The sequence below is a fragment of the Lithobates pipiens genome, unplaced genomic scaffold, assembly GCF_037356315.1.
Source record: "Lithobates pipiens isolate NorthernLeopardFrog02 unplaced genomic scaffold, aLitPip1_a1.2 Scaffold_10, whole genome shotgun sequence".
Taxonomy (NCBI): domain Eukaryota; kingdom Metazoa; phylum Chordata; class Amphibia; order Anura; family Ranidae; genus Lithobates; species Lithobates pipiens.
In genome coordinates this window covers 217336595-217360206 of record NW_027507686.1, presented here as the reverse complement: position 1 = coordinate 217360206, position 23612 = coordinate 217336595, and the positions used below count along the sequence as shown (strand labels likewise).

General features: G+C 42.7%; 1 protein-coding gene across 1 annotated transcript in view; it reads right to left on the bottom strand.

Annotated features, from left to right (window-relative positions):
- Positions 1-23612, bottom strand: part of MYBPC3 (myosin binding protein C3) — a 207008-nt gene that overhangs the window by 19755 nt on the left and 163641 nt on the right. The window contains exons 23-28 of the mRNA XM_077461101.1: positions 18048-18182; positions 8700-8867; positions 6935-7023; positions 2052-2247; positions 1808-1947; positions 120-279 (exon numbers count right to left, since the gene is read on the bottom strand). Coding sequence (XP_077317227.1) covers positions 120-279; positions 1808-1947; positions 2052-2247; positions 6935-7023; positions 8700-8867; positions 18048-18182 — 888 coding nt within the window. The remainder of the gene's footprint in view (positions 1-119; positions 280-1807; positions 1948-2051; positions 2248-6934; positions 7024-8699; positions 8868-18047; positions 18183-23612) is intronic.

Below are 23612 nucleotides of genomic sequence, written 5' to 3'. Positions count from 1 at the left end.
GGGGGGGGGGGGTCCTGTGTAATGATGGAGTGGAGAGCCCAAGAAAATGTTTGCCCAGGGTCCAATCTATGTTAAAGATGGCCCTGAATATACACATCTGCCTAAAGTCAACTTCTTACCTGACTTCACTATAGTTGCAAAGTCCTTGGAGGTTATAGGATTTTCGCTGAGTCCACACATGTTCTCACTGAAAATTTGGAAGTGGTACTGATTACCCATGATCAGATCAGACACTACACAGTGCAGACGTCTGTAGTGTTCAAACACGGTGAACCATTCCTGAGAAGGTAAGTGGTGATAAAAGATTATAAATATCATGGTAAAAAGAAAAAAACTATCCAAATTTTACCTCCTGCTTAGAATGTTTGGAGCGCCCTCTCCAGGATGGCCACACTTTACCCTATAGTCATAAAAGGGCACTCTATACTGTACCTTTTGTACAGGTAAGTCAGCAGTTCATGTATGGAGCTTTGAAGATTATATTTAGGTTCATGGAACTCAGATGCAGCTCTTGTATATGAATATCTTTCTAAAATAGATTCTGCTTCCAGCATTTGAAGTGAAACGCGTTGGAAGCGTGGCCTGGTCAGGGTCCAGGCTGAGGTTGCCACTCCAATCATTGCAGCAGGAGTCCATAGATGTGTGACTTCCATGGGTCGCCCTTCCTTCCTTGAGGGAGTGGAGGATTAGGTAAGTAAAAACTCATTCTCTTCTCCCCTATTTAAAACGAGTTGTTACCCCTTACACTGAGGGTGCAGCTGTACTGCATGGGATACATTTTTATTTGCCCGGAGCTGGGCTTTAACCACTTGTCTACCAGGACAATATTTACAATTTTTGTATACATGTTAAAATTTGTTGTTTTTTTGTTGGTAGAAATTACTTTGAAACCCAAACAATTATATATTTTATATATTAAAGCAGAATATACTGTATTATATATTTATAAAGCAGAGAGAATAAAAATGACGACCATTGCAATTTTTTATGCCGGACAATATATGCAGCTATATACAGTATCAAACACATACACTATATTGTCAAATGTATTGGGACGTCTGCCTTTACACACACATGAACTTCAATGGTATCCCAGTCTTAGTCCGTAGGGTTCAATATTGAGTTGGCCCAACCTTTGCAGCTATACTAGCTTCAACTCATCCTGGAAGGCTGTCCACAAGGTTTAAGAGTGTCTATAGGAATGTTTGACCATTCTTCCAGGGCATTTGTGAGGTCAGGCACTGATGTGGACGAGAAGGCCTGGCTTACAGTCTTCACTTACAGTCTTCACTCTAACTCATCTCAAAGTTGTTCTATCGGGTTGAGGTCAGGACTCTGTGCAGGCCAGTCAAGTTCCTCCACCCCAAACTCACTCATCCATGTCTTTATGGACCTTGCTTTGTGCACTGGCCCAAATCATTTGGTGGAGGGGGATTATGGTGTGGGGTTGTTTTTCAGGGGTTGGGCTTGGCCCCTTAGTTCCAGTGAAGGATCAATGGAAAAAAAGAACGTGCCCCAAGGGACTTTGTGGGTGGGGTTAAGGATATGATCAGTACAAAACGTATATAAAAAATAAAAATTTTATTGGTACATTGTAGTAAGTGTACCACTTAGTTCCAGTGAAGGGAACTCTAAGGCGTCAGCATACCAAGACATTTTGGACAATTTCATGCTCCAAACTTTGTGGGAAGAGTTTGAGGATGGCCCCTTCCTGTTCCAACATGACTGCGCACCATTGCACAAAGCAAGGTCATAAAGACATGGATGAGAGTGAGGAAAAAAATTAAAGGAGTTTAAGAAGACTCACCATAGTCTTCTTATCTGCTTTTTGGATGGTATAACCCGTTATCTCAGTATTTCCATCATCCTGGGGTGGAGCCCATTCTATAGCCACGTTGAATCCCCATACTTCCACAATCTTCAATTTCTGAGGAGCACTGGGCTTGTCTAGAAGAAAAGGATTACTCATAAAATTCCATTTAAAACACATACAATAATTTTGTTAAGTGTTGTAGCTGTCTGCGTCGTTTCCCTCAATTACAGCCACTTACCCACAATCTGGATAAGGACGGTAGCTGAGTCCTCACAGTTCTCGATCTGGATCTTAACTTGGTACTCTCCAGAGTGATGCCTCTCGGCTGTTCTGATGAACAGGATGGTGTCAGCTTCACTGTTCCTGATACCGATCTGTTTCGGATCAATGGGCTGTCCATCCTTCAGCCAGGTGACCACAGGGCGAGGCTTTCCCTATAACAACACACCCCAAAAAAATTGTATTGCAACCAAAGTATTGTTATAAACAAACACCCATTACATTGCCATGCCAATGTCTTGCGTGCTACATTCGATTTCGGGATACACAGGTGCATTACAATAAGTACAATTTTTTCCTGAATGAAACCACATTCACACTTTTAAAAAAAAGGGCTCCATAGCTTAGGGGTTAGAGCACTGGTCTTGTAAACATGGGATCGCAAGTTCAAATCTCGCTGGGGTCTACCTGCAAGTCTTGGTGACTGTATCTCACATAGCAGCATAGTAAGAATTTTAGGGCAGCACAGTGGTGTAGTGGTAAGCACTCTCGCCTAGGGTAAAAAGAGTCGCTGGTTCAAATCCCAACCACGACACTTCCCGCCTAGAGTTTGCATGTTCTCCCTGTGCCTGCGTGGGTTTCCTCCAGGTACTCCAGTTTCCTCCAACACTCTAAAGACATGCAGGTAGGCTAATTGGCTTCTGTCCAAAATTGGCCCTAATATATGAATGGGGACCTTGGATTGTGGGCACCTTGAGGGTAGGGACCGATGTGAGTGTACAATGTACAAGGATAGGGGCAATTGTAGACACTCACACTGGATGGACTGGTGTCTTTATTCAACCTTACTAACTATGAAACTTACAATTTTATTCATTGGAGAAAAATTGTTTTGCCTGACGCCTTGATTTTCCGCATGTGGTCAAAAATGTTTATCAATTTGATCCCATTAAAGATTGAGAAATAGAAAGAATGCTCTGAAAACAAGTTTTTTTTTAAATGAGAATCTACTGGTTTGTGGCCAGCTAAATAAATATGTTTGGTGTTTATTCATATACAGGCTGTGGTGTATCAAAATCAAAGGCATTAGTGAGTTGGACTGAGTGGAATTAATTCTCAAGGGGCATATTAGGTCTTCTGATGTCGCTGCTGCTTAATTCTATGATTATAGCACTTTTCTATAACGTATAAAGTTATAGAAAAAATTGCTATAGTTATAGAAAAAAAAAGTTATAGAAAAAATTGCTATAGTTATAGAAAAAAAAAGTTATAGAAAAAATTGCTATAGTTATAGAAAAACAAAAGTTATAGAAAAAATTGCTATAGTTATAGAAAAACAAAAGTTATAGAAAAAATTGCTATAGTTATAGAAAAAAAAAAGTTATAGAAAAAAAAAAAAGTTATAGAAAAAAAAATAAAAAGTTATAGAAAAATCAAACAGTAGAACCATTCCTTCAATACCGAAATACAGGTCTCTATGCAGCCATGTGAATGTTTATATGATCTCTATTCACTTTTTGCTTTTATCTTCACTTTTATGCCTCAAATCAAATGTATAGATGTATTTGGGTTGATCGTGTGATCATAGTCAAATTGTTATACAGTAAGCCTTAAAGGCTAACTCCAATTTTGTAGAATAAAATCTAGCAAATAAAAAAATATATAGCACATACAATTGCTACACACCTCATGTTGTAATTTAATATTATAAAAAATTACTTTTCCTTTTCAGTGCTGTAATTTCCTGTAAAAATCAATGTAATATGGCAGCCTGGAGGCTTTCTGTAGACAACTGGTATACAGAACACACCCAGATATATAATTTCCCGCTTGTGTGATTGGCTCACCGATTTTCCCAGAAGCCTACACTAAGTTAAAAATCTGATTTTAGGCAACCCCGGTAATAGAAAAGTACTGTAAGTGTTGTTGAGATACTCCCCAAGGTTTGATCAATTCTAAAGGCATGCAGACACTGCAGCTTTCCTTATTAGAATACAGATTCAGCAGCAATTAGTCTGGTGAAACAAAGAGCTATTTCTTCACAGCAACTTAAAGGGGTTGTATAGCTTTGTTTTTTTTGTTTTTTTTAAAATAGGTTCCTTTAAGCTAGTGCATTGTTGGTTCACTTACCTTTTCCTTCAATTTCCCTTCTAAATGTTTTTTTTTCATTGTCTGAATTTCTCACTTCCTGTTTCTCCTCAGTAAACTTCACACCATCATCCGAGCGGTGTTTAGTCAGCCAGAACAGCTTACTGAACCGCTTACAGAAGAGGAACGGGAAGTGAGAAATTCAGACAAAGAAAAAAAACATTTAGAAGGGAAATTGAAGGAAAAGGTAAGTGAACCAAAAATGCACTAGCTTAAAGGAACCTATTTAGAAAATAAAAAACAAACCTTTACAACCCCTTTAAGGTCAGAATCTGCTACACGTGAAAACAAATTCACATATATGTGTAATCTTTAAGCCTCTAACACCACATGGCTTCTGTATCATGTGACTACTCTGTGGTTGGCTCTAAATGGTACACCTGCCACCGCTGGCTCCCGATCAGAAGCCTCGGCCAAGAGCTGTTGGTGACAGCTTGGTCTCTCAGCACACAACGTCATGCCACTATGAATATATATGAGCAACGGCTGAGCATTAAAGGCCACATTTCTTGTGGGTGCTTATGCACATTATGTGTTTACCGAAAGGTTAATATATAAATCTAACTAAACTAAACATTATATCTAAAGAAAGGTATGAACAAAAAAAAATCTACATTTTGTATTCTGAATTGAAGCTTTTCCATGATCATGCTACCTGCACTAACTTGTGTATCTGATACGGTGGAAGATGTTCCTTGGTATACTGTATCTCTAAAGGCATTTGACATTTTTTGGTGATGGGAGTCTTTCCATATTTTTTGAGACAGCCACCAATTGAACAGAAATTCATAAAGTACATAGAGATCCATCTGATTAGTTTGTCCCCATGTCCTTCATTGTCCTCATTTGTGATCTCATTCTATTTCAGTTGCAAAATGATAATGACGGCCTCTAGCTCCTGTATGTGCATGTCTTGCCTATCCTCTTGCATTTCAAATCAGCACAGTTGCCTAAATTTAACCAGCACATGGCTTGTATTTTCTGCCATTGTCCTCAATCAGCATCTCAGGATTGTACTAACTAGCCTGCATGTGCCATTCCCCTCACTTGTCTTCCTATACTTCTGCTCATTGTGTACCCCGACCTCACTCATTGCTGTGTTCTCAGCACAGATATACAATACAACCACTACTGGGGACCTGAAAAGGAATTCCTCAATACCTATAAAGACTAAAATCACAAACACCTAGTGAGATTTTAAGTTAACTTATCACAAGAGAAATACATTGGCTACCACTTCCAATCTCTCTAAAAATGCTAGCTGCCTGGTTATGATGGCTAATTAATGGCTTCAAAATTTCTGACCATGTATTCAGATCAAGAAAGTCAGGGAAAAAGTCATAAGTCCTTATAGATTTGCTTGGTATGGAACATAGTGAGAGGTTAAAGGTCAGTAAGTTTTTGCATACAACCTCAACCCCCAAAAAACATGCACGTTTCTGAAAAAAATGACTTGTGCCTAAAAATTACCAATGATTCATGTCAATTTTAGGCACCAAAGTTCCTGAGCCCAAATCAACTTGGAAGCCAAAAACCATTGTACCTCGTAGTTTCTTATAGCAGACCATGTGTTTGAACTTTAGACCCAGCTTTGCATGAAACGTCTATAGCAGTGATAGCGAACCTTGGCACCCCAGATGTTTTGGATCTACATTTCCCATGATGCTCAGCTACACTGAAGAGTGCATGAGTATCATGGGAAATGTAGTTCCAAAACATCTGGAGTGCCAAGGTTCACCATCACTGGTCTATAAGTTAGAACCTCTATCAGGTTTTTATTACTGTCTGTGTCCTTATTTGGAAGATCATGTAATGATCAATAATCAACGTGCAAGAAAGCATATGTCACCAGCCCACCATAGATCCTGATGGGAGTATCTTCACTCAGTACAGCAAGAACGATTTTGCCCACAAACTTGAAGCACCAATGTAGGCTGTAGCGCAGCTTAATACCCCACACTTGAGCGTTTTCAACTCTTAAAACCCCTTAAAAAAAAACAACTGAAAAATGCCCAACAAGCAAAATCCCATTCGTTTCAAAGGCACCTGTTCACATCTGAGCGTTTTGTCACCTGAAGCAAAATACCTGAAGCTCAAAAAAGTACATGAGTTTCTTTTTGGTCAGATTACAGTTGTTTTTCTGCTTACATTGGTGACCTTCTGATCTGTACAAAATTGCGGCAATATCGCTGTAAAAATGCACGACTTTCTGCCTGAAAACGAAACGCTCAGGTGTGAATGCAGCCTAAGGCTCTATGTGCACTAGTATTTTTAAGCTCCCAGAAGCTGTTATTAGCATTTTTTTTTCTGCTCCTAGAAGCTAAATAGTGTTATCCTATGTGTCCGTACACACTACATTAGGCTATTAGCATTTTTTGAGCTTCAGCGTCTAGGACCAGAAAAAAAATAGTTTTTGTAGAGTTTCTTGGAGCGTTTTTCCCAGCAGAAACGCTTCTAAATGCTACTAATAGAATTTTGTTAGCTTTTTTTTTTTCCTTTTACTGCAAAAATGATGATAAAACACTAACCCTCCTAAATGCTCTTAAAACACTGCGGAAATGCTACTACAAAAAGCTATTACCAGCATTTTTTTAAGCAAAAAAAATGCTGGTAATAGCTTTTTGTAGTAGCATGGAGCCCAAAGATCAATGAGTTCAATGTACAAGACTCTCTGTGAGTTCACCCAATGCCTATACTTACAGCCACAAACTCTCAGTATAGGGAACAAACCAGTCACTTAGTCTTTGGTCATACCTGAAAGGGAATAACAATGTTCACCGTCTCGCCAACCCTCTTCACAAATTTCTGTCTCAGGTAACGAGGCAGCCAGATCTTTGGCTTTTCTGTAAGGAAGGAAACAAAGTTAGAATGTGTTTAAAGCAAAAACTATTTTTTAGAATGAGCTTACAACCTCTGGCAGGTTTTACCTGTTGCCTCAGCTAGGGATGTTTTTAATTAACCACATTTTTTCAACACCTATCATATGGATACTCAATCTACTCAATGAGGACACTGGAAAAAAAAAAAACTGCTGTTTTACACCTCTGCCTGTTCTACTTAAAAATATTTTAATTGTTTTCTTTGTCCCCATTGAACAAACACCCCTCACTTCCTGTTCTGTCTGACACCTGTTTTATAGACAGAGAGTGAGAAGAAGATAGGAGATTGGATTTTGGGTTTGCTGGGACAGTCCCGCATCTTGACCCTCTGTTCTGCAGATACTGTGTCATGGGCAATGTCCTGGGATTGTGCATCAACCATACCTGAGTTACCGTATGTCTGCAGTACTTCAAAGAGGCATTGATTTCAGGAGTAATGCCACGTACACACGACCAGACTTTTCGACGGACTAGGTCCGATGGTCTTCCTGACGGATTTTCGGCGGAGGTCCGATGGACTTTCTGAATGAACGGACTTGGCCACACACAACCGGACTAAGTCCCTTAGTTTTGAATGCGATGACATAAACGGGACTAAACAAGGAAGTTCAATAGCCAGTAGCCAATAGCTGCCCTTGCGTCGTATTTGGTCCATCGGACTAGCACACAGACGAATGGTTTTCCAGTCCGGTTGTGTGTAGGGCCAGTCTGTAAAGTGGGCGTGATGAGCAATGCCGATTAAGGGGTAGTGTCTGGATGGGACCAACCCATAAAATGTGGAAAGTGAGGGATGAAATGTGGACTGTGGGCAGTGTAATCAGTATCCTGTGATCAAAATGTTGGTAGGTATGAAGATTATATATGCATTTAACATCTATTAGGTATTTTATTTCATTGTAAAATCCTTGTTCTTGTGAACAAATAAAAAAACAAAACCTAAGACTATTGCTGGGTGCCACCAACTTGAATGAGATGTCAGCTGCCCCAGCAGACTCAGAGCTGTCACTCATGTAACACTTTAATCTATAGTATTACCCTTTAATCTATAGTATTACCCTTATCCCTTAAAATGTTATGTAGGGAACTGAGGAAGGGGCAGAGGAGCTGGTCCAGCAAAGTAGTTAAACACCCCCAGAAAGGAAAGGAGGAGCTGTACTAGGGAATTTACTTTCTTACATAGTTGCATAGTTAATATGGTTGAAAAAAAGACATCCAGTTCAACCAACACAGAAAAAAAAAAACACGCACAATTTGAAAACCTCCATATACACAATCCTATACCCAGTGGTATAGCATGATCCAATTGGCTCCAGTGGGGGAAAATACCTTCCTTAACCCCCCAAGAGGCAATCAGATATCAGATATTCCCTGGATCAACTTTACTTATAAACGTTAGTATCCGGTTATATTATGCGCATTTAGGAAAAAATCCAGGCCTTTTTAAAAACAATCTACTGACAATTTCACTAAATACAGGACATCTGTTGCCTGATCCAATCACTTTTTCTTGGAAGAGGTGACAATCCTCATACCAGACAGCAATAAAACCTGACACCCCTCCTTAAACTATCCAACACTGAAAAAATAATTGGCTAGGCTTCTTCTTTAACTTCCATCTTGTTTCATTTTGGTGAACTTACGCATGATCTCCCGGATGGTCACAGGCTCCTTCATGGTGCATGGCTCGCTGGGTCCTGCCAGGTTGATGGCCTTTACCCTGAAAGTGAGTCTCTCCCCGGTGGGCAGGTCTCTTATCAGACTTGAGGTCCTTTCAGTTAGTCCTGGAAGAGCTGGTACCCATTCTGAGGCTGTAGAAGGCAACAAAGATACAGTGAGAACAGAGGTAACCAAGAGATCAAGAGGAAAGGAGATAAAGCTGCCAAGCCAACAATAGATAGACAAATGTCTGGTGCTGGTGTAACTTTCCCCTTTTCAGGACAATGCATGGTTAGGTAAGAAAGTGTTTCTAACAAATTTATACTTTCTAGAAATAAGTGGGATTTCTTAACCAAGGCTTCCCAGAAGTTAATAGGGGTTCCTTTAACATATTCTGACACTCAGGTATGTAACCACTTACACTAATCTGTATGAGAAGCATTCTAACCACCACTGTAAGCAGCTTTCTCCCTACTGACTTCCAATGTGAAGAGCGTTCTTCCCACTGACTACCAATCTAATGGGCATTCCTCCCACTCACCACCAATCTAAGGACAATTCTTCCCCTGACCACCAATATAAGCAGTATTCTTCCCATTGACCACCAATGTAAGGAGCATTCTTCCCACTGACCACCAATGTAAGGAGCATTCCTCCCAGCATCCTGAATTTCCTCAGTATATGACTTCTGGTTAAAGCCGAACACCAGCCTTTCCTCTATTTTTGCACAGTTGCACAGGCTGCTCTCCTGTACTGAAAATTCTTACCCTGATCTGTATGCCTGTTCAGCACAAGTAACTCAGAAATAGATGATCGCCAATGACAGCCAAGCAACTAGCATTTTTGTTTGATAAGAATGCAGTGGCATAGTTTGCTCTTGAAGGCCTGTTGAGCCCCCTAAGGAAAGAGAGTCTTGACTGATGGGGGCATGGCTAGGTGCATGACAAGGCGAACGATTGGTTGGGACAGTTGGATTGGGAAGGGCCTGAGCTCAGGGAACGTGTGCCAAGGGAATTCTGGGTCTTTCAGAAGAGTCATTTGGAAGAGCTGCCTACCCTCCCATCCCTTTTTTCCTATGTTATGGTATGTCACAGCTTACTGTGGTTTTCTTGACCTTGCCAGCAGTTAAAGTTGCTGTAATGGGCTATGTCCTTGATGGAGAATTGGAAGTAGGCTGTCTGTCCAGCACTTATGGTAAGGACAGGCCCCACTTCCCTCTTTTGGTTAAGTGCTCACGGTACGAATGTGACTGGCACTGGTTGAATATGTTCACATGTTATGTGTTTTATAATTTAATAAAGCTGTTGCCTTGCCCTTTCCAACCTAATGGTTGTAAGTGCCTTATTTAATGGGGTAAAGGGCAAGGGTTGTGGGGGACTTGACCCCATTGTTTAATGTTAATTGGGACCTAAGCCCATTGCACCTCAGCAGTCACGCATTTCTCCCACTTTTAGTTTTAAAAGTACTGATAGCTCCTGGCTTGGGCCGACTCATAAATTCGACTTAAAGTGGAGTTCCCGAATTTGACAGGTACCTGCTCCCACTTCCGTTCCCGGTCGCCTAGGCAACCAGAAGCATAAGCTCCCCCTCCCGAAGTCTTCTGGGACATATGACAGGTTCTAGAAGACTTTGGGGCCAGGCACAGACCGCAGCACCGCTCGCCCATGCACAGTGGGCACCCGGCTGTGAAGCTGCAAGCTGTCACAGCCGAGTGCCCATAGTAGAGATGCCGGCACCGCTGAGGAAGGACACAGGGAGAACACGGCTGTGGTGAGGACACGGCTGGGCCGTGGGACAGGTGAGTGGCTGTTTATTAAGAGTCAGTAGCTACACTTTTTGTAGCTGCTGACTTTTAATAAACAGACAAATGACTAGAACTCCACTTTAAAGCTTGGTTCACACATGTACGGTGCAAACTGAAGCTCTGTTCGGGCTTACATCAGGATCAGGTCAGGGTTTTATTCTGTTCACAACCGAATGACATGCACAATTCATAAGCGTTACCATAGAAGTCAATGGGCCTGAATTTTCACCTGGGCTGGACCGCACTGCTAAGAAAACAGATAGGACTCTCAATTTTCAGTCTGCACTCCGGCTGCACCAAACATGTGGGAACAGGCACAATAGAAAGCAATGTTCTTTCACATGTCATGCGACTTGGATACGGTTAAAAACGCACCAAATTCGCATATGTGAACACAGCCCTAGAGATGAATTTCAGGTATGTTTTTTTTTACATAGTTGCCTCCAGTTGGTCCAGCTTTTACCAATGTAACTACTTACTGCATATACCATACCTGTGAGATCCCTCCAGAAGCTAGAAACCATTGAAGTAGACACCACTAATACAATCATCTCCACTAGCTTCTGGGTCCTATGCCAATCAGCTGCCTTACTGCTTTCTCACAGGCACCATTCAAAGAATGCTTTGCATGTTCTCAATGAATGCAAAGCTTTCTCTGATTGGACGAGATTGACAGCCCCATTCCGTCTCACCACCTTGTCCAATCAGGCAACACTTTACATTCATTGATGAAATCCAGAGTGAGCTCTCAATGGCGGCCATGCCGATTGGCTGATCTCCTGTGTTCACAAAGCAGCAGGGCAGCTGCTCTGTACGGGACCTGGAGGCAAATGGAGATCACTGGAGTAGTGGTGTCTCCTGCAACAGTTTCTCAATGGATCCCACAGGTATGGTATATACAAAGTTACATTGGTTCAAGCTGGAACAATGTAAATATGGAAAAATATTCATACCTGGAATTCCTCTTTAAAGGAATCCTGGATGACAGAAACATGAAGTCTGTTAATAGTATCCTCTTTTATAATGCCAATTGCATGGCTGCTTTTACTTCAATTCCTTCTAAGCCCACGTACACACGGTCGGAGATTTTGCCAACCAAATCCGTCGGATTTTGCCCGTCGGATTTAGTCTGACGGATTGTGTCCGAAACTGTTGCATACACACGGTCGGGCCAAGTTGGCAAAAAATCCGATCTTTCAGAACGTGATGTCGTAATTTCATTACAATGGGACTACATTCAGGCTAGTAGCCAATAGCTTTGATGTAGGAATTTGATTTGAGCATGCGTGGCACTTGGTCCGATGAAAATGCTCTACACATGATCGGATTAGGTCCGTCCGGCCCAGTTGGTCAGGAAATATTTCCAACATGTTGAAAAATTGGGTCGGATGGAGATTCGGACGGAATCAATCCGATGCATACCACACACAGTCGGATTATCTGACGACACGGTCCGATAAGACTCATTCTGACAGATTCTCCGACCGTGTGTACAAGGACTAAAACATTGACAAGTACAGAGCTCAGGAAATTACCTAATTTCTCCAGCTATACTTGTTCTGGGCTTGGCATTCTGAAGTACCAATTCTAAAAACAGCCAGGCAACCAGTAAATTTAGAAGAAGTAAATCCCATATACCCACAATTACCCAACACAGCCAGTCAGAGTTTATTTTCAGCTCACTGATCGGCTGATGTATTATTGCTGCTGCTTCTTTTTATAAACTGGGCTCATAATGCAGTATATATAACAAAGTCCTCTACTATAAATATAGGCTTATCTAGTAAAGCAATGAAAATGGTAATAATGGTGTATATTGTGCTGTAGACCACTGCATACCAATTCTAGTTGAAGAATAACTAAAGGCGAAACCCATTTTTTTATTTTTATTTTTTAGATTTGGATAGAGTGGTAAGGGGATGGAACCTCTGTCAGGTTTTTATTGCTCCCCATTAGGGTGATATTGCCCTGATCACCAGTGTCACAGGGAAAGGAAGTGAGAATCAACCTAAAAAGTTGTCAGGAATAGAGGAGAGATCTGCTAATGGGGACACTTGACCCCATGACAGCTGCCTAAGGGTTCTTTCAGATTATTGGTGTCTGTTCCAATCAGTTGTGAATCTGTGAACAGACCTCCGGCTGCTTTTGTGACATTGGCGTTCAGCTTTTTTCCCCCCCTTGCTGAGCTAAATGGACCCATGTTAAGTCTAAGGGCAGGCAGGTGGACATGGGCATGCATCTCTTTTCATGGTTTACCTCTGACCAGGTTTAGGTCCAAAAAACAGAAAAGGACAGAAACATTTTTCCATTTTTTTTCTTGGACCTAGATGGACTCAGCGTTAGTTGAATGTAAACGGACACACTTCCCTTTACATCCGCCTGCCGTGTTCCAATCGCTCTTCAAAGAGCATTTCACAGGCCGTAAGGGGGTGTTGTACTGCCTCCTCACTGCTTGCTTCAACCCCTTGAACCCCGTACTAGCACCCCACAAACGTGTACATCCCACCTAGTGGCAAAGCGCTCGCAGAGCAGCCTCACTCACTTGAATGGGACACGTTCATTAGGTGATATGCCCGCCGAAAGCGGGGGTCTCATTCCTGCTGCGGTTGCCAAGCAAACCATCTCAGCCGTGACATGTGTACACCCCAGGCTGCTGTCCCTGCAGCTTAAAGGGGTAGCAGTTGGAGGCAGTAAAAATGTGGCTCAACCGCAAAGGTTTTACCGCCCCCCAACCGCTAGAGTGAATGAGCCCTTCCATTATAAAGCTATCCACTGGTTTTCTGCTGAGCTTATAGAACAGCAAATAAAGGGAAATCTCCTTAATGCCCAGACAGCAGTTCTAACTCTCCTTAAGGGCTTATTCACAAGGGAAGCCAGTCTGGCAATAAAAGTAGATTGAGTCGCAGTTTTATTGCTCCGAATCGTCAACCTAAACACAGAAATGTAGACACTCGGGCTGTACACATGTCATGGCAAATAGCAAACGTCATGTCACATTTGGTGGGCATTACCGCCGCTGCATGCAACTCATTCAAGTGACTAGGGCCGCGCCCCCACCGCCCTGCAACCATGTGCATTGCACGCAGTTTCAAAGTGATGGATCTGCAATTTGAGCATTAAAACAGGAGGTGAGGAAGTGATATATAGGGGTTGATTTACTACAAGCAAATCGACAGTGCAGCACAGTGGTGTAGTGGTTAGCATTCTCACCTAGCAGTAAGAAGGGTTGCTGGTTCGTATCCCAACCACAACACTACCTGCCTGGAGTTTGCATGTTCTCCCTGTGCCTGCGTGGGTTTCCTCCGGGTACTCTGGTTTCCTCCCACAATTCCAAGACATGCAGGTAGGTTAATTGGCTTCTGTCCAAAATTGGCCCTAGTATATGAATGGGGACCTTGGATTGTGGGATCCTTGAGGGTAGGGATAGACATGAGTGTTCAATGTACAGGGATAGAGACAATTGTAGACACTCACTCAGGTTGAACTGGATGGACTAACTATGAAATTATGAAACTATGAGTGCAGTTGCTCCAGAGCTTAGTAAATGAGGTACCGTTTCACTTTACAAAGAATACCCAATCACATGCAAGAAAGAAAAAAAAAAGCATTTTTGCTTGCACATGATTGGATGATGGAATTCATCAGAGATTTTGCTCATTTACTAAGCTCTGGAGAATCTGCTCTTGCAGAGTGCACAGTCTATTTGCCTCTAGTAAATCAACCCCATAGCCTCCTTGTTGCCTATCAAATGCCCACTGAAAAGTGATCCATTGCGGACCGGTTTTCTTAGGAAAGACGATGTATGTGTTTTGGAACACCTAGTTTATTCAAAATAAAAAAAAAGTTTTGACTTTAGGTATAGCTTACCTAGATGCAGTTATGAGGCTATGGCTTAATGCTTATTCACACCAGCCCATTGGGCAATTTGCCTTATCCTATTGCTTCAGTTTACACCAACATGCTGCATTGGTGTGCCATGAAAATAATAAAAGGACATGTTGCATTTTTGCACAGCGCAGTGCCTTTAGGCATGCTATAACATCACAATGCACTGCTGTGCATATAGTTCAATAGATTGTACTGTGCCCTCCATGCTTTTTGCACTTTCTGGCTGTACTGTATAAAAATACCCAACAACTGGCTTGATCGGAGCTGGCACATTAATGCATGTGTTGGCAAATTGCTTTGGGCTTAGCAGCACAGCAGAGCGGGTAATGTTTATAAATAAAACCTACGCGTCTGCCAAGAATGCACACACTCCTTCATTTCTTGATCTTCATACATCTCGCAAACGCTTGATGCTTCACCCCAACTCCTGCAGCCAGGATATTAGATACCGGGTTCTCTAATGCCCCGTACACACGAGCGGACTTTTCGACATCCAAACTCCGACGGACTGAGTCCGGCGGACTATCCGATCGTGTGTGGGCTGCAACGGACTTTAGCGAAGCTAAAGTCTGACGGACTTTAGAAATGAAGCATGCTTTAAATTTTCCCGACGGAACTCCGCCGGACCCGGTCCCCTTTGAAAAATCCGCTCGTGTGTGTGCTACTCCGACGGACTAAAACCGACGCTAGGGCAGCTATTGGCTACTGTCTAGGAACTTCCTACGTCGAATCCAGTCGTACGTCATCACGTTCGACTCCGTCGGAGTTTGGTGTGATGGTGTGTGGTCAAGTCCGTTCGGTCGAAAAGTCCGCCAGAACTCCGTCGGAACTCCGGCGGAACTCCGGCGGAACTCCTTTGGAGGTCTGTCAGACTTAATCCCTCTCGTGTGTACGGGGCATTAGTCATTTTATTTTATTACAGATGGTAGAAGAGGATAGGTGGTGCCACCCTCCGGTAAAGTGTACTGTAAATCCTCCTAGTGGTCTTTTGGGCACACAGGCACGTTCTGCATGCTTCACCGGACTTTAAGGACCATGTAGAGATGCTAGGGTTTTGGTGACATAGCCCAGCAAACATCCTACCCAAACCTTACGAAATCATTATCAGTTGGGTGGTGGTCAGCAGTAAATGGATACTTAGTGAGGGGCTCAGGTAGCACCTGATTAATGATAACAGGATTAGTGAGCCTGGATTATATTAGTCTTCATCCTTGGCATCCACCCTGGGTCCCAGGGGGCTACAATAAGGCCGGAGCGCTTAGGATGGCAGGGACCCAGTTTTGAAGAGGCATAGAGGAACTGAAAGGGATAAGCTTCTAATCTGATCTCTAGTGTCAGGGACAATCTGGGATGATCCTGTACCTACATAAGGAGCACATAATGTGCCAATGATGACAGACACTAAATCCATCACTGTCTATTTTCCAGATCTTTGTGCTGTCACTTACAGATCAGCCACCATGTAAACACCAGTTCTAACTAGACCTAGATTAAAGTGTATCCAAAGGCAATTTTGTTTGCCTTTTCATAGAGTGGTGGGTTAGAACATCTGCCAGGTATTTATTGTTGTTAATGCCCACACCCCATCCAATGGGGACACCTGTTTCTGTGACAAGTGTCTAAGGGGTGAATTTATAAAGAGTTGTCATGTAAAAACTGCATGTAAATTTGTTCTGTGCAAATCTGGACCAAAACAAACGTTATTAGACTATTTTCTTTCTGGGACAAATGTTATTCATCATAGATAATTGAGTGAGTGAAGAAAATACTGCATTATAGCCACTAGATGGGGCTAGTGATTAAATAAAAACAAATTTACTATGATCATCAGCTCCTTATAGTTGTCATAATGTAGTATTTTTTTTGATTACTATATGAATAAGGAACATTCAACATTCGACCCACAAACAAAAAAGCTTACTAACCTTTCATTTTTACCCCGAGGTGCACACACAGAATGAATGTGCATGCAGTTTCTCAGGACAAATAGCTCTGTGATTTTTTCCTTAATACACCATTAAGACTTTGTTTCTCTAATGAGGGTCTTAAGACAGGAAGTAAGGAACATCTTCCCAATGTTACACCCATAACAAAACTCTACTGTATCTAAAGGTTTTGAACTTATATACACTGAGAGAAAGATGGAGGCTTCCATGGCTGACTCCTGCTGGTTGCTTGGCTATCTTAGCGGTACTATGACTTTCTAATCTGTGTTCATGTTCAGTGTCTCAGAGTGAAATTAAAACTTCTGATCTGAATACTTATTAAAAGTCAGAAGGATTATCATAATAGCCAGGCAACTGGCATTCTAAGTAGCCTGCAGCAGTAACAGTCTACATATTATCAGTGCAGGTTTCCTTCAAAGCAGCCTTTCTCACCCCTTTTACCCCAGAGCAACCTTTCAAATGTTTTTATGGTTTAGGGGAACCTAAAACCAATGCATTGGAGATCAATAGGAAAAATGGCCTGAACTTTAGTGATTGAAAAAATGCAGAATAATAATGCCCGTAAAAAGTCCAGTAGGGTGTGTTTTCTCCATTTTCTTGACTATTTGGGATGTGGGCCCATTCCATTGCCCAACCACACCACCTTTTTCTTTGACGTACATCAGTGATTGGTAGAAAGAATTTCCCCTTACATTGGTTGTCAGTGGGAAGAATGTCCCCTTTTATTAGTGGTCAGTGGAAAGAATTCCCCTTATATTGGTGGTCAATGAGAACAATGTCCCCTTACATTGATGGTCTGTAGGAAGAATGTCCCATTACATTGGTTGTGAGTGGGAAGAATACCACACTTACAGACAGCTAAACAAATCATTGGTGTCATGCTTGATGGCTATGCCAAGTGGCGTTAGTTCAGGAACCATAGAATGGAAGATCAATCAGCTAAAGTTTAAGGACAACCTTTTATTAAAGAGAAACCCTAGAGTTTGTTGGAGGGTTGATAATGGCTACTTTAAAGTGTATCTCAAAGATCATTTTTTTTGTTTTGGATAGAGTACAGATTAGTTAAAACTCCTGTCTGATTTTGTTTTTGGGTCTTATGGGGGTTTTCCTTTGACATTCTGTTCTGCACACAATAGCAAAATTATGTGAGAGGAAATCTCCCCAAAGTTTAGACTGGAAGAGGTGTTTACAGGTTTCTCGTCACTTTCCGTTCCTTCCAGTGACAAGCACACAATTTTGTATTTCCCATAACTTTCTGTCCCATGTCAATGGTGACCAAGAACAACAAAAAGGTGGACCCCCCAGGTGTGAACACAGACAGCATCAAAAACCTCACAGGGGTTTTAAACCTTTCCATACCATATCCAAAACAAAAAAAAAAAAAAAAGATGGGCCATCATTGTTCTTCAAGACTGAAGTCTAGGGCTCTCTGGTGGATTTAGGCAATTCTTACAGTTATTCTACTGTCTATGTTTTATAGATGAGATGTGCTCATATCTTTCTATCGCTTGACAAATAATTACACAAAGCAAATGTAATTGGATGGAGGAAAGGAGGCAGTCATGGTATAGAATGTCACTGGGGGCATTTACAGGGACAAACATTTCCTGTAACATATGTGTAAACCCTGAGAGTGTCCAGACCAGACAGTTCATTCTTCAGATTCTTAGAGCTGATGGGAGTGTAACACTTACAACCCTCTTTGCAGTATTCCACGATGTAGCCATCCAGTCCTCCTGCACCAATCCTCTCCGGAGGTCTCCACTTCAGTACGACGCTGGTGTCACTGACATCATCCACTGTCAGCTGAGTGGGCTCACTGGTAGGAGCTAAAAGGAAGCAAAGAAAGTAATGTAAGTTTTTATATGATATCACTGGTTTCACAAAACAGCACTGACAATGATATGTGTCTATCTTCAGTGTATTATCCCGGTCCTAAGTGCCCCCTGCCTCCTGCACTCTAACAATCACCCCCACTTCACAAGTCTTTTTTCTGCTGCTTCTGTCCCCTTCCACCACTGCTCCAACAATCGCCACCTCTCATCAATTGTACCCTCTGCTGCGTCTGTCCCCTTCCACCTCTGCTCCAACAATCACCACCTCTCATCAATTGTACCCTCTGCTGCTTCTGTCCCCTTCCACCACTGCTCCAACAATCACCACCTCTCATCAATTGTACCCTCTGCTGCTTCTGTCCCCTTCCACCTCTGCTCCAACAATCACCACCTCTCATCAATTGTACCCTCTGCTGCTTCTGTCCCCTTCCACCACTGCTCCAACAATCACCACCTCTCATCAATTGTACCCTCTGCTGCTTCTGTCCCCTTCCACCTCTGCTCCAACAATCACCACTTCTCATCAATTGTACCCTCTGCTGCTTCTGTCCCCTTCCACCTCTGCTCCAACAATCACCACCTCTCATTAATTGTACCCTCTGCTGCTTCTGTCCCCTTCCACCTCTGCTCCAACAATCACCACTTCTCATCAATTGTACCCTCTGCTGCTTCTGTCCCCTTCCACCTCTGCTCCAACAATCACCACCTCTCATCAATTGTACCCTCTGCTGCTTCTGTCCCCTTCCACCACTGCTCCAACAATCGCCACCTCTCATCAATTGTACCCTCTGCTGCTTCTGTCCCCTTCCACCTCTGCTCCAACAATCACCACCTCTCATCAATTGTACCCTCTGCTGCTTCTGTCCCCTTCCACCTCTGCTCCAACAATCACCACCTCTCATTAATTGTACCCTCTGCTGCTTCTGTCCCCTTCCACCTCTGCTCCAACAATCGCCACCTCTCATCAATTGTACCCTCTGCTGCTTCTGTCCCCTTCCACCTCTGCTCCAACAATCGCCACCTCTCATCAATTGTACCCTCTGCTGCGTCTGTCCCCTTCCACCTCTGCTCCAACAATCACCACCTCTCATCAATTGTACCCTCTGCTGCATTTGTCCCCTTCCACCACTGCTCCAACAATCACCACCTCTCATCAATTGTACCCTCTGCTGCTTCTGTCCCCTTCCACCTCTGCCCCAACAATCACCACTTCTCATCAATTGTACCCTCTGCTGCTTCTGTCCCCTTCCACCTCTGCTCCAACAATCACCACCTCTCATCAATTGTACCCTCTGCTGCTTCTGTCCCCTTCCACCACTGCTCCAACAATCGCCACCTCTCATCAATTGTACCCTCTGCTGCTTCTGTCCCCTTCCACCTCTGCTCCAACAATCACCACCTCTCATCAATTGTACCCTCTGCTGCTTCTGTCCCCTTCCACCTCTGCTCCAACAATCACCACCTCTCATTAATTGTACCCTCTGCTGCTTCTGTCCCCTTCCACCTCTGCTCCAACAATCACCACCTCTCATCAATTGTACCCTCTGCTGCTTCTGTCCCCTTCCACCTCTGCTCCAACAATCACCACCTCTCATTAATTGTACCCTCTGCTGCTTCTGTCCCTTTCCACCACTGCTCCAACAATCGCCACCTCTCATCAATTGTACCCTCTGCTGCTTCTGTCCCCTTCCACCTCTGCTCCAACAATCACCACCTCTCATCAATTGTACCCTCTGCTGCTTCTGTCCCCTTCCACCTCTGCTCCAACAATCACCACCTCTCATCAATTGTACCCTCTGCTGCTTCTGTCCCCTTCCACCTCTGCTCCAACAATCACCACCTCTCATCAATTGTACCCTCTGCTGCATTTGTCCCCTTCCACCTCTGCTCCAACAATCACCACCTCTCATTAATTGTACCCTCTGCTGCTTCTGTCCCCTTCCACCTCTGCTCCAACAATCACCACCTCTCATCAATTGTACCCTCTGCTGCATTTGTCCCCTTCCACCTCTGCTCCAACAATCACCACCTCTCATCAATTGTACCCTCTGCTGCTTCTGTCCCCTTCCACCACTGCTCCAACAATCGCCACCTCTCAACAATTGTACCCTCTGCTGCTTCTGTCCCCTTCCACCACTGCTCCAACAATCACCACCTCTCATCAATTGTACCCTCTGCTGCATTTGTCCCCTTCCACCTCTGCTCCAACAATCACCACCTCTCATCAATTGTACCCTCTGCTGCTTCTGTCCCCTTCCACCACTGCTCCAACAATCGCCACCTCTCAACAATTGTACCCTCTGCTGCTTCTGTCCCCTTCCACCTCTGCTCCAACAATCACCACCTCTCATTAATTGTACCCTCTGCTGCTTCTGTCCCCTTCCACCACTGCTCCAACAATCACCACCTCTCATCAATTGTACCCTCTGCTGCATTTGTCCCCTTCCACCTCTGCTCCAACAATCACCACCTCTCATCAATTGTACCCTCTGCTGCTTCTGTCCCCTTCCACCACTGCTCCAACAATCGCCACCTCTCAACAATTGTACCCTCTGCTGCTTCTGTCCCCCCTGCACTAACAAATAATCACCACTTCACAAGTGTCCCCTGTAGGGCCCCTGCCCTTTGCCGCTTCCATTCTAAAAATCACTGTTGCTCAACAAGTGTCATCTCTGCTGCCTCTGTCCTCCACCACCTCCACTCTAACATTCACTCTGCTCCACAAGTGTCCCCCCTGCTGCCCCTGCCCTCCACCACCTCCCCTCTAACAACTCCCCTTGCTCAACAAATATATTCTCTGCTACCACTCTCCCACCACCTCTACTCAACAACTACAACCATTCCACAAGTGTCCTCTCTGCTGCTTCTGTCCTCCGCCACATCCATTGTAACATTCACTCTACTCAACAAGTGTCCTCTCTGGTGCCCCTGTCCTCCTCCACCTCCACTTTAACAATGACACTTGTTCAACAAGTGTCCTCTCTGCTGCCTCTCTCCCACCACCTCTGCTCAAACAATCTCCGCCACTTAACAAGTGTCCCCTCTCTTGCCTCTGTCCTCTGCCACCTCCGCTCCAACAATATTCCCCACTCCTTAGATATCCCCTCTGCTGCCTCTGTCCCCTGCCACCTTTGCTTTAACAAAAATCCACACTCCACAAGTGTCCCCTCTGCTATGTCCAACTCCCACCACCTCTAATCTAACAATAATCTCCACTCACTTGTGTTGCCTCTGCTGCCTCCAGCTTCCCTATCTATCTATCTATCTATCTATCTATCTATCTATCTATCTATCTATCTATCTATCTATCTATCATCAACATTGCAATACAAAATATTTATACATCTCAATTAATTGTCCTGTCCCCTCAGTCCTGGTTAATATTTGTACAACAAGAACTTAAATATACTTAGATAAATAAATTATGCAAATAAAAATGAGTATGACGGCTGTGTTTTTTTTTGTTCTATATGGAAATCAGCTTATCTGATACCTAGTGGGATGCATAAAATTTCATATTTTGCATTACCCTCTCAAAAGACATAATTAGATGTATAATAAAGCAGCAAAGCACAATGAACCCAAAGTAACCAAACAGATTTCCACAGATTGATGAATTCTGTTTTCAGGTTACTATCGTAAAAAGGTCATATATATATATATATATATATATATATATATATATATATATATGTGTGTATATATATTTTTTTTTTACACACCAAAGACTTTGCTATGGGTGGTCACGGTACAAATTACATGTGCAAAAAATAAATAAATATATATATATATATATATATATATATATACATATATATATATAAAATTCAGATTGAAGGATGGCTTTCTAATGTTAGAAGTTGATTTTACTCCCTAAAAGCTCTATACAGAAGCTCAGATTATAGGCAGATCAGTTACAGGTGAAATGGAGTCTCTGGATAACAGCAGTTTTTGAATACGTCTATACCCCTGAACAAGGGGAATACATCAGTATGGAGTTTCATATTTACCATTTATATCTGGATCAACCATGGAAAAAAATTCTTAACATAGTACATGCAAAAAACGTATTACCAAACAAAAGCACAGCTTTCTACAGCTAACTCCTAATTTTTTATATCTTGTAATTCTATCTAACCATTTTTCATCATGTTTTTCATTCTGGTGACCATTGTGGGCAGGCCAAATCACTAAACATTAATGTAACACTTTTAAAATATAAGGTTTTGCTTCATTCTATTCCTAAACATTTTTTAGAATGTGCTGGAATCTTGCTCTATTTATCATAAAACGGTCACCTTCTAGCAATATACAGCATTCTGCATCAATAACACAAATATCATTTTCATAAGACTACAATGTGAGGCGGAGTTATGACAACTTTACCTATACTGTGCAAAAGTATAGCCTGCAATAGCCAATCAAATATCTTGTTTTGTAGGAAACCCAATTGGTTGCCATGGGCCTCCACACATTTAACTCCTTCCCAATTCCACAATATGCCCTGTGGCCCATAAAAGTATCTGGTCTGAAACCCTTTGGCACAGATCTCAAAAATGAATGAAAAAAGTATAACTACATTCAAAGATTAGTTTGGAAAAGGCCAGCCAGTGTCTGTAGTCCACCTTGATCCCACCAATTAGCAGAGATAAGCCAACCATATAAGCAGTAGAGATAGCATCCACCGAAATGGTACACTTAAATATTCCATCAACCAGTAAAACAGAGGTCGTCCACACCTAATTTTTCTTTTTTTTGGATTTTCCTTCTTGAGATTCTTGGGGAATCCACTTTAACGGGTTCTTGAACGGACACACGGGTCATGGTGGCTCTATGTCTCCAAGCTTAGATGGAGCCTTCAGATACTGAAACCCAACTCCTTGTAGAAGTGTGAGGATAGTAGAAGGCAAGCAGAGTTCTATGAACTAAGGATCTGGATGAGTGAAGGGGAGGGGGGGGGGGAGAGAGGATGAGCTTAACCAAGACCCTGCTCCCACCCCTTCTCTATAGCTAAGAACATTTCTTTCATGTACTCTGAGCCTTCATCCCCAATCACCCTTATGCTCTCACCTCTAAATATAGCCAGCACACTTCCATCAGCATATTTAACAGACCAAACCCAGACAAGGTGAATGATAATTGTAGATACATAATAGAGAATTCAATGTAAATTAGTTCAATGACAAAAGACTGAGATGTTCGCAATTCTCATTAAAGCAAGGGCATCCTAATGGTATTTATATATAGATCCTGGGTACAAAGAAGAGAACACGAGGATCAGTTACCTCTTAGTGAGTCACTCTGCCGAGTATGTGTGAAAGGTGACTTTAGGTGACATAACGATTTATGAAAAGAACCTTCCATCATACTTAAGGTGACTCTAGCCATATTAGTGCGCTTGCGAGAACAGAGTTAAAAACTGTC